The sequence below is a fragment of the Megascapheus bottae genome, chromosome 5, assembly GCF_031878675.1.
Source record: "Megascapheus bottae isolate mThoBot1 chromosome 5, mThoBot2.hap1, whole genome shotgun sequence".
NCBI lineage: Eukaryota > Metazoa > Chordata > Mammalia > Rodentia > Geomyidae > Megascapheus > Megascapheus bottae.
Window position 1 is genome coordinate 76,832,111 of NC_143513.1, and position 11,706 is coordinate 76,843,816.

The window sequence follows — 11,706 nt, forward strand, 5'->3', positions numbered from 1 at the left end:
TGGAAGAAGCTGACCTGTGTCTGGTGAATTCTCAAAGCCCTTTCCCACGAGGTGAGCCCCGAGGTCTGGAATGACGTAAAGCTGTCCACCATCGAGCTGTCCATCACAACCCGGAACAGCCAGCCAGACCTGATGGTAAGTGTCTGCATCTGGAGAAAAGCATGTGGTATCTGAGGACAGTGGTGACGCAGCTATGAGCATAGAGAACAAAGGATTAGAAAAAGGGATATGGTGAATTTACAAGGAAGAATAGCAGTAGAAGATGCAACTAGGTTAGTCTAGTATGAGAGCTAACAGGACTTGAGCACATACATAATCCTGTCATTGCTTAGCTGGCCTTCAGAAGGCTTAGGCCAGAGGCTGTTTTTTTTGCCAGTCCTAGGCCTTGAACTCAGCGCCTAAGCACTGTCCTTGGGCTTTCTCAAGGCTTAGAGGTCTACCACTTGAGCCATAGCATCACTTCCAGTTTTTTTATCCATGTATGTGGTACCGAGGAATCGAACTCAGGCCTTTGTGCATGCTAGGCAAGCACTCTACCACTAGGCCAAACTCCCAGCCCCTGGAGCAAAAAATTATTATTGTGACTATGTTAAATATACAGATTCAGGTTTGCAGAAACACATACACACACACACACACACACACACACACACACACACGCAGAAACACACACACACACACACATACAGCTATACAAATGATTTTATTTGGGTTCAGTCTATGTAAGCACGGTCTAATGTGGTAGTCAGCCTCAGAAGATTATTTACATCTAAATTAATTAGAATTAAGATAAAATTAACTCATTTCCTTAGTAATCCTAGCCTAATTTTAGGTGCTCAATAACGATGCATGGCTAATAACCACTATAGTGGAATGTACAGATGGAAAACATTTCCCTCAGTGCCCAAAATCCTGTTGGACAGAGGACCTCTAGACAGCATGCTAAAGTAAATGGTGAAAGAAAGCAGGGATTGACAAACTCGCCTACTAATTGTTTTTGTATAGTTTGTAAGTGAAGAATTGACCTTCTAGAATTAAGACTCATTTACTAAAAGATGCAGAATTACTTGGAAGGTGCCTTTGTTAACTAAGAAAGATTTAAACAAGGTAAGATTAAAGACATAAATCATCTGTGAAATTAAGTGAAGCTGGGACACAGACATAGAGTCCATGTTGTCCTTGAGCTGCATGCAGCGAGAAGGCTGAGCAGTTGTCACGGCTCCAGAGACTGAAACACTTATGATTTGGCCATTTTCAGAAAAAAATTTGTTGACCCTGCCATAAAGAAAATCTTAGTAATTTATGTAAATAAGAATGTTAATAGAAGCCATTCTTAACTGTGAGCTAATTACGACGTTCAGCTTTTATGCAAATCAAAGTCTCTGTTGTTGCCCTGGCCAGTTGGAAATTGACACACAGAGTCAGAATGTGGTTTGATTCCAATACTAATATTTGGAGCATTGATTTGTTTTCTAATTATGAAAGTAATACATATTTGTTGCAAAACACTTGCCATAATAATTATGGTTGAATTAAAGAACTGCTTAGAATTGTAAGACTGTAGAAGTATTAGAGTAAAATCTTGAGCGACTTCAGTATCCACCTGGAGACGACAAGGCCTCCAAACATGCTTGCAGCAGAGTTCCTGTTGATGCAGTCATCTGTTTATTACAAAGATACCATAAACAAGCTTTGAATTATGATATATATGTACATATATATGTATATTAGGATGTACTAGACTGTCAGTGAATAACTTTTCACAAATTACTAGTTAAGTCAAGAAGAAATGAGTATAGAACACATATGAAAGAATGAACAAAGGGTTAAAAATAGGGAATTTGCAAAAGAAATCAATATTTAAAAAAGAAAATAGTTTCTATTTGTTGACTATTTACTAGGTCCTAGGAATTTTATATGTAGTCACCTACACAACCCTCATAACTATTCTATCAGAACCTTTATCTGCATTTCATAGGTAAGAGAACAGAAAAAAAATTCTCACCATCAAATAAAGTTCTCATCAGATACAAAACTCTAGCTCGGTCAGCGTTGGTGCAGGTGGTGATAAGCAGTCTAGGTATTCTCATGACAGTGTAGCTAACCCCCCTGTTCAGTAGCAGCCTGGCAAGTCTATACGGTATCTAAAATACATGCTTACCCATTGTTCTGTAAAGCATAGGAATATATCCTACAGAAATGAGCACATAAATATGTAATATAGATAGTACTTTCTCTTTGACCCAATGGAATTCTGAAAACATTATGAAAGTATGAGTATGAAGGTTAAAAAAGTGGGATCTGTTCCAGAGGAATTTTATGAAGAAAGATAAAATTTCTATCACACATTTCCTTTCTACTCAGCCTTTGGTAATTTATACTTTGGTATTTTGTTCATTTTCTTTTAGCATTGTTCTCATCTCTGATGATTGAATACCAATGAATGGATTGGGTTCAGTGAGCCTGTGATTCAGCTCTAGATTAGCCACATTCAGAATACTGAGTGCTTTTATCTTTGTGCTCCTTTATCACTAATGGTACACATCCATTTTTTAAAAATTTTTTCCACACCTTTTGCAGAAATAAAAGCAAATGCAATGAAACATTCAAAGACAATGTACCTGCCATGTAATAGCTTAAAATGCTTACTTTCCATTAAAAGCCATATATTCAGAGTAAGATAGAAGCATTAGGAATATGAGAGTAGAGTATGAGAATGTTAGAATGTTTTGAGTACATGACTTTCCCATGTTTCTTTTTTCTGTTTTTGTGCCTGTCCTGAGGCTTGAACTCAGGGCTCTATGCTCTCACTTGGCTTTCTCATTTAAGGCTGAAACTTTACCATTGAGCCACATCTCTACTATTATATACTGTATTTCTAATAATAATATGTAACTAAGGATTAAATGAATTTTAGTACATCTATTTCCAGTAGATAATTATCTGTCTAGTTACTGATAAGGCAAGATACACATGCAGTGTTGTTAAAAAAAATTGAGTTAAAATAATTTGTAAGTTTAAACCCTGAAACTGGCACTAAAAACAAATAATAAATAAAATTATTTGTGTCAAATGGCTCCATTTCTGGTTAAAAGGAAACAACTTTACTTAAGTTTTGTTAATGATGGAAGCCTCCATTTTTTTTTCTTCCAAATAGCTAGTTGTCCAAGTTTATTGGTTGAAATGTACACGTCCATTTTCCCCAGATCTTCTTTTTATATTAATTATATGGATGCTTTTGGATTTCCTGTAGATTTTGTTATTTCAACTACGAACAGTGCAGTTTTTTTTTCTTTTCAAATACTTAGTCTTGTCTTCACCATCTTGCCAAGATGTCTATTCCTTATTTTTCTATACTTATAATCTGGTTTTTCTAATTATAATTTTATAATATGTTTCTCTTTTCTTTTTAAAGCATTTCTTGGCAATTCATGGCTCTTTTGATTTCTATAAGTATTTTGGAAAGTTTACTAAGTTCAGTTGTATTGGTCTGGGCTTCATGGTAGCCACGGATCTGTTTGAGGAGAAATGACTTTTCTACAACATTGACTCTTGCAGCCTGTCAGTGTGATAGGTTGCTCCATTGTTTTCTACCTCTTTAGTATCTCAATGAAGTTATAGTTTTCTCTATACATCTTGTCTTTTGCTGGATTTAGTCTTAGTTACTTTCATTTTTGATGCTACTATACTGTCTGTTAAGATTTCATTGTCGAACTGGCTCGTGAGAAGGACATGTAAATGATTTTTAAAATCTTGATTCTGAAGCAGCAACATAAATAATTTCTTATTAATTATATGGATTTTTTATTTCCTGTGGATTTTGTTAGTTCAGCTGCAAACAGTACTAGTTTTGTTTTCTCCTTTCAAGTATCTCCCTTAGTCTTTTGTCTTCACCACACTGCCATGGTCTCAGTAGGACTGGACAAAGTACTATTACCTCAAGCCTTGAGGAAAGCTGCACACTCCATTCTTAAATTCTGTGTGATTGAAAAGAAGAAGATATTGGATAAGATTAAGGAAGTCTTCATCTAATCCAATTGATTAAAAATGTAGATTGTGTGTGTGTGTGTGTGTGTGTGTGTGTGTGTGTGTGTGTGTGTGTGTGCACGTGCGCGCACGCCATTACTAGGGCTTGAACTCAGGGGTTGGGTGCTGTCCCTGACCTTTTTTTGCTCAAGGTGAGAGCTGTACCACTTGAGCTAGAGCTCTAATTCTGGCCCACAGACTTTCTTGTGTGGGTTGGTTTCAAACTTTGGTTGGCATATCTCAATTTCCTGAGTAGCTAAAATTCCACGTGTAAGCCACTGGCAGGCACCTGTCTCCGTTTTTATTTTAATCTTTAATATCTTCGACATTTAATTTCATTGAGTATGTTTCCAGCATCTTTTTTCCCCCAGTCCTGGGGCTAGCACTGTACTATTTGAGCCACCACACCACTTCCAGCTTTTTCAGTTTATGTGGTACTGAGGAATTGAACCCAGGGCTTCATGCATGCTAGGCAAGCACTCTACCACTAAGCCTCCAGGATCTTTTAAGTTGATAAACTTTTCCCATCAAATCTACCATTGATTATTATTTTTTTGTCAGCCATGGGCCTGGGCGCTGTCCCTGAGCTCTTCAGCTCAAGTCTACCACCCTACCTCTGGAACTACAGCCCCAGTTCTTGTTTTCTAGTGATTAATTTGACATAAGAGTCTTACAGCCAGCCCAGGCTGGTTTTGAAACATGGCGGCTGGCTATAACTGGATTTTTGAGAAATGTTATAAGACTTTTGGCCAAGATCCTTTCTTTTTTTCTTTTCTTTTTTCTTTTTTTCTGTGAGTCATGGGGCTTGAACTCTGGGCTTGGGTGCTGTCCCTGAGCTCTTTATCTCAAGGCTACTTCCCTACCCCTGGGCCTGGACACTGTCCCTGAGCTCTCCAGCTCAAGGCCATCACCCGACCCAAGTCATAGCACCACTTCTCATTTTCCAGTGATTAATTGGAGATAAGAATTGTGGTTCTTTAGTGCCTGGGCTGACTTTGAACCACGATCCTCAGATCTCAGCCTCCTGAGTAGCTAGAATTTTACCTTTGAATCATAAATGCCGGACAAAGTCATAGACAGTGGACACCCAGAGGCCCATGGAAGATCACTGGTCTTTAAGAATTCAGGCAGATCAATCAGTCCAAGAGAGCTGCACATCCAGCCCTTCTCTGTTTTGGTTTCTTGCCCAGACTGATCTCCCATCCCATGCCTCTCACATAGCCGAGATTACCTATAGGCTAGAGTCACCCTATCTAACTTGCTAGTTGAGATGGGGTCTCATTAACATTTTGCCTGGGTTGACCTTGAGCCACAATGCTCTGGACTTTCTTTTCACATTGATCTAGGATTGCAGATGTGCACCGTCATTCCCAGCACAATTAAAACTAGCTTTTTATGTTCTAAGGTATTTTAAAAGTCTGTTACATGTAAAACTACATGAAATTCAAATGAGTGTTTTTAACCTTTTTAGAGTAAAGAAGACTTTATGAACATCTGTATTGAACCTGACAATGTCAGCAAAGGAGACTTTATCACCATTGGGTAAGTGGACTGGCATTTTTAGGACCTGGCTTCATAAAGTAGCATGCAGTCTCAGACTTCCTGGAGGCACCATACAGTCTGTTGACTGTAGAGATGAAGTTCTTGTATTGTGTGGGAATTCCAGCATAATGTGCATAATGCCTGTCTGCTACTTTGGGAAAAAAACGTTAGACCAGTCCTTGACTTTCCATGGAAATTAAGGAATTCCACACACAAGGCACAAGGTCAGGACACTGGTGTCAGTTAGAAAACTAAACCTAGTCTTAGTTCTGCTATTCATTGACCTTGAAACTAAGGTCATGCAAGCTTCTCTGAATCCTTTCCCTCCCCCATCTGTTAAGTGAAACACTGTAATCATCTCTACTGTCAGTCAATCTCAAAGGAAAATGTTTAAATTGTGTGACACTTGGAGTGGCCCCCTTGATGTTCCCAGCAGTTCACCTTGTCTTCCTAGACCCAGGGCATTAATAGAAAACTTGAAAAGGTGCTAAGTACGCTGGACATTTCCCAGGTTTTGTCCTTTTCCAATATAACATACCTATCTAACTCCTCCCTCATCTGTTAAGTCCTCCCTTGCCAGGATTTTATTGGCTAAGAATGCCAAAAAGCCTCCAGCAGTCTTCAAAGCATCTAAGTTGCTGGCATGTTCCCATGCCAACTGATAATCTGCTTGGCTCCCTCTGTCTGTGCTTTGTCTTGGTGCTCCCTCTTGTGCCCATTTAGGAATGGGACATTTCTGCTGCAGCAGCTGTGTCTCCATGGCTGCGTCTCCATAGCTGCATCTCCATGACTGCGTCATTATCTTCTCCAGTGCTGACAGCAGAATGGCTTTTATTAGTTGATGGTACAAATTCTTCAGATACCAAATAGCTCCTTCTGCAGCCTTTGATATACTTGCTATATCATCAGTAGAGGAAGAAAGGAAAAGCTTGTGGCTGCTCTGCTCCAGTGTCCAGAAACCAAACACAGTGAGAGTCTGGTCATGAGGGCACGCTTGATTCAACTAACATCCTAATGCAGAAAGAGAGCCCTTCCCATTGCTTAATCTAGACAGAGTCATCCTGTTCCCCATTCTTACCAGCTGCTGTGGCAACAGTTTCTTTTTGGCTCTCAATTGGAAGGGAAATTAAAACCATATAGCGTGTGTGTGTGTGCGCGCGCGTGCACATGTGCATGCATACATGCACTGGGCATCTGAGTGCTTCCAGAACTCTGATGACAGTTCCATATTGTTTCCCATACAGAAAAGAGTGAACTTACTTTTCATGATTTTTCTTTTCTTTTCTTGCCAGTCCTAGGCCTTGAACTCAGGGCCTGGGCACTGTCCTTGGGCTTTCTCAAGGCTAGCACTCCATCACTTGAGCCACAACACCACTTGTAGCTTTTTTCTAAGTATGTGGTACCGAGGAATTGAATCTGAGTCTTCGTGCATGCTAGGCGAGCACTCTACCACTAGGCCAAACTCCCTGCCCCATAAATAAATAAATATATATATATATATATATATTTATGTGCCTATATATGTGTCCCTACCAAAAGCAAAATTGAAATCGTGTGTGTGTGTGTGTGTGTGTGTGTGTGTGTGTGGTGTTTTACTCCAAGGCTATCTAGTAAAGATATAATATGCTAGTAGGCTCTAAGGATATGGAATCATCCAAGAATGTTATAAGACTGATTCATAAAAGTGATATGTCTTAAATTAGAATAAAAATCATTTCTCCTAACAGGAAAGACCATTGACAGGTTAGTATTTCTTCCATATAATTATAATTTCATTTTGATTTTTAAATTTGAGACTAATAGCCTAATAATTAGATTTACGTGTTAAGAATATGAAACAAAAGGACAGTTCATTGAAACATCCATCTTACGTTCCTGCCCAGTTCTCTGGAGCAGGATAACCTGCTCAGTCTGGAATGTGCCACAGAACTGAGCAAGAATCATTGTGGGACATTTATTCACAGAACACCACAGAGGCGTTGTTGAGTTGGCAACTTCCTCACCCTCCTCTGAGGAGTGGGACAGCTTGAGCTTTTGTTGCTGAATGCCGTTGCCATTACTGGTTTCTAAGCTTGATTTCCCCCCACTCACCCCCACTAACAGAAGTAAAAAGGTGAGAGACCCCAAGCTTCGAGCGGATGGCACTGAGTGCCTCCAGGCCAGCCGCTGCACTCTGCTGCTTCCAGAGGTGAGGGGGAGGGGAGCGTGGGGGTGGGCCCAGTGCTGTGGACTCCTCTGCTTTTTCTCCAACCTCCCCCCCTTCCCCATGTGCCAAGCTTGTTGCTGTGGACTTGGATTAAATTAAGGGAGTGGGAAGGAGCTGAACTCGAGGGTCGTGGTCTGAAGCCGTGGGAGTTTATTAGGCAGGATCTGTGAGAGATAGTCTCTGTCTCCTAGCAGAAGTTTTCTGTGGTAAAACAGAGAGAATCCTCTAGCCTGCAAATAGTAGGCTTCATTTTTGCATCCCATAAAGGATCTGGAATCAGTTTTCAGCCAGCACTGGATTTGCACTGTGAAATGCATCCATGCTTTGAAGAAGCTGGCGATCCTGGAATTGTAAGAATACTTAATTAGTGCTAACTCCGTGAAAAGTTACTGCAGGCTCCCGAAGAGCCATGCTGCAGTGCTACAGCATTTAAGATGGTTAGGCAACTGAAGAGGCCCCCCTGTAACTGGACCATAGTTTTATGCAAAATTGGTTGAGATGGGGTCTCACTAACTTTCTGCACCTGATCCTCTCTACCTCTGCCTCTGAGCAGCTGGGATTACAAATGTGAGCCACCATAGACTGGCTAGCCCCTGCTTTTGAATGAATATATTATTTTTCCCAGTGTTGGGGATGAACCCAGGGCATCGTGGATACTCAGCAGCTTGAGTTACTTTCCTAGCCCTGTATTTGAAAAGTTTAACCTTGTTGTTTAAGTCCCAAATTACTTAAGGAGGAAACAGATTTTTTTTTTTCCAGTCCTGGGCTTGAGCTCAGGGCCTGAGCACTGTCCTTGGACTTTCTCAAGGCTAGAGCTCTACCACGTGAGCCTCAGCACCACTTCCAGCTTTTTCTGTGCATGTGGTACCCAGGAATCGAACCCGGGTCTTTGTGCATGCCAGGCCAAACTCCCGGCCCAGGAGACTGGGGGGGGGGGGCTTCCTCCTGGAGGGGGGGCTGGCCTGTGTGTTTGCAGAGCCCGTCGTGGGGCTGAGCCGCTCGAGGCGAGCCGTGGCCTCTGGGGGAGGGGGGAGCGTGGGCCGCGCTGAGCCCCTGCTTTCCCCAGGGAACGGGGGGCTCCTTCAGCATCGACAGCGAGGAGTACGAAGCCATGCCGGTGGAGGTGAAGCTGCTGCCCCGGAAACTGCGCTTCTTCTGCGACCCCAGGAAGCGGGAAGAAATGCTGCAGAGCGCGGCCCGCTGAGCCCAGGCAGGCCGCTCTCCGGGCCAGGCCCCGCCCCGCCCCGCCCCGCCCCCCGCTCCGCCCCGCCCGCGCAGAGCGCAGAGCCGCCTCCCCGCGCTCGGCCGCACTCCCTCCGCGCAGGCGTGCCTGAGGCGGCCGGGGCGCCTCCGCCCCGCCTGCGCGTGCGCTCGCTCGTGGAGGGCGGAGGGGCGCGTCCGCCGGCGCATGCACACGCTCACCCTCGCAGAAGCGCCCAAGCCGGGGGCTGAATCGGCGGGAGCCGGGCGTCCTCCACTCCCGCGCCCTCCCCAGGCGCTCCCCACCCCTTCGGCGGACCCTCGGGCGGTGCCTGCGGTGCACAGCCAGCCAGGCCGCCCCCCCTGCAGCCAGCCCGCCCGCGAGCTGCCCTGCCCGCCGCCTCCGCAGGCTGCCCGGTCCGTGCGCAGCCGCAGGCCCCGCAGCTCCTCCGGGGAAGTCAGGCGGCTGTCACGTGCACTTCCCGGTGTCTGGCGTTAGTCTTACAAATAAAAGAGCGTTCAGTCCCCGCCGAGCCTGTCCGGTGTGATTTAAAATGCCACAGCGGGGTGAGGCCACAGTCACTGAGAAAAGTAAGGAGCGGATCCTCGGAATTCTCCTCCAGCAAGCCTCGGCGTTCATTTTCACGTGTGCCGTTTTGTGTTGATGGCTCCTCATTCACACAAAAAATATCAATTAAATCGACGTAAAATACACGTTGCAAGGGCCTACATGCTAATTAGTGGAGAACAAGTGTTTTTGTAATTGTTGGGCATTACAGTCGAGGAAAGAATTCTTTGATAAGTAAAAAATGATTAGAATTTTCTTTATCCTTGTTAGCTCATTTACCCAATACATAAATGTTTGTAGTGTGACAAGAAGATCCAACGAGTTACAGTCCTTGTTTAGCCTTTTACACTCGTGAGCACATAAGGAAACACGTAAAAACACTAAAAAGTCACAACAGTCTCATGCAGTTCTTTGAGTTCTCTTGAAGTTACATGGCACGGGGTTCTACCATTATAGCAGCCAGTAACTTCACGCCCACTTGTTTAGCTCCTCCTCTCATTAAAGCAGAGAACTAAAAACCACCCAATTTGCTAAAGATGTTATGCAGTCATGAGCATCATTCTAACACTGCTCTTGACATTTCTCATTTTGTACCCCAAAATCCTTATTCTTTGAGGGTCTGTGCACTATAGAAAGGCACAAAGGGAGAGATAGGGAAGGGGAACATGAGAAAGTGTGGCTGGCAGACCTTAGCTCCAGCTCCTTCTCAGAAAGGTAATATGCCCATGTGTCCCACTGGAGAGTAATGCTTTAGATTATGCATATAGCAGCGTCTCCATACAGGATCATGAAATGTAAGGCCTGTTCAGCACTCCATGTGTCGTGGTGGTGGTAAAAACCTCTGCTGCTTGAGCAAAAAAAAAAATTAAAAATGGGTGAAGACATACCCCAACATAAAAACCACTGCCCTCATGCCTCCTATGGAGAGGTGAGGGGTTGTGTAAGCAATAAAATGGTTCTTTCATAGTGTGTAAGGCTAGTACAGAATTTGACTTCCTTGTTTCACTAAAGTGCTACATCTGTGTGTGTGTGTGTGTACATGAGCACGCAAGCATGCGTGTACATGTGTCTGTTTAATCATGAATGGTGCACATGGTTGGGGAAGAGTATTTAAGGCATATTAAGAATTTTACTTATAAATCCACTATTCAAATTTTATTTTCTTCCTTAGGTTCTACTGTGAGGACTTCCTTTCCTCATTGTCTGTTTCTCTGTTCTGGCCTTGTCATTCCATGCAGTGCCTGCGGGAAATGACATTGAACAGTGCAGCCACAACTGGACCAATGAATGGCGGGCTGGGCGCCCTCTGCAGCACAAACTCTTGGGGGTTAATTTCACTGAAAAGCTGAGTATTGTGCAGTAGAGGCCCTCTGGAAAACAGGTTAACAAAGCCTTTCCTTTCCTCAGAAGCTGAAATTACTAAGTACCAATGCTTTGTGCATGCACATGACACATCAGTTTTCCAGCACCCTCAAAATAGGTCATACATAGCTACCAGGCTCAGAAAAGTATGAACCTGGCTTTGCTGCTGTTTAAAATAAACAGCTCCCCCCAAATTCACAATATACAAACACACATATATATCTGCGTTAGCACATTACGTTTTTTAAGACATTGTATAAAACAAAAGGGCTGCTTTTAGAAGTTCCCTTTTGTGATTCTGGGTTTGTAGCCCTAGCTCTTCTGGATGGCATATTCTCAGATTTGGCTTCTGATTCTTGGGACAGGATGGAGGGCAACTCCAGGCCTCTACCCCATCACTGCAAGGGAAGGCAGGGTTCAGCTGGGAGCTCTGATCCCCAGTCAGGCCTCCATCATTCCTCCCTATCACAAACCACATTTGCTGATTGGGTGAGGGATCACACCACACATGATCATGTTAAAATGTGAACTTTTAATTGTAAAAATCACTTTCTGTAAATATAGTTGTATCAACCTCTGCACACAACTTGGCTCAGATATATACAGATGTGATATACATAGATATCATTTATACCACCAAACAAAGCAATTCAAGAAACTTAGCCATATGATTAACCCCAGCTTTCCTCAAGCCTTTAAATTGCTACCATTAAAAACACAGAGGAAAAAAAAAAAGACCACTGCACCTGTTTATAGTGCCATCCATGGCAAAACTTACGACTTCTGATTTCATCACATGAGG

At 43.1% G+C, this 11,706-nt stretch overlaps 1 protein-coding gene across 3 annotated transcripts in view; it reads left to right on the forward strand.

The window, feature by feature from the left end:
• The window catches only part of Agk (acylglycerol kinase), an 82,637-nt gene extending 73,612 nt beyond the window's left edge, over nt 1-9,025 (forward strand). For all 3 annotated transcript variants that reach the window (XM_090333423.1, XM_090333422.1, XM_090333421.1), the window contains exons 13-16: nt 38-135; nt 5,498-5,568; nt 7,672-7,756; nt 8,841-9,025. In XM_090333423.1, coding sequence (XP_090189549.1) covers nt 38-135; nt 5,498-5,568; nt 7,672-7,756; nt 8,841-8,978 — 392 coding nt within the window. In that variant the 3' untranslated portion in view covers nt 8,979-9,025. The remainder of the gene's footprint in view (nt 1-37; nt 136-5,497; nt 5,569-7,671; nt 7,757-8,840) is intronic.
• Nucleotides 9,026-11,706: the final 2,681 nt, after the last annotated feature.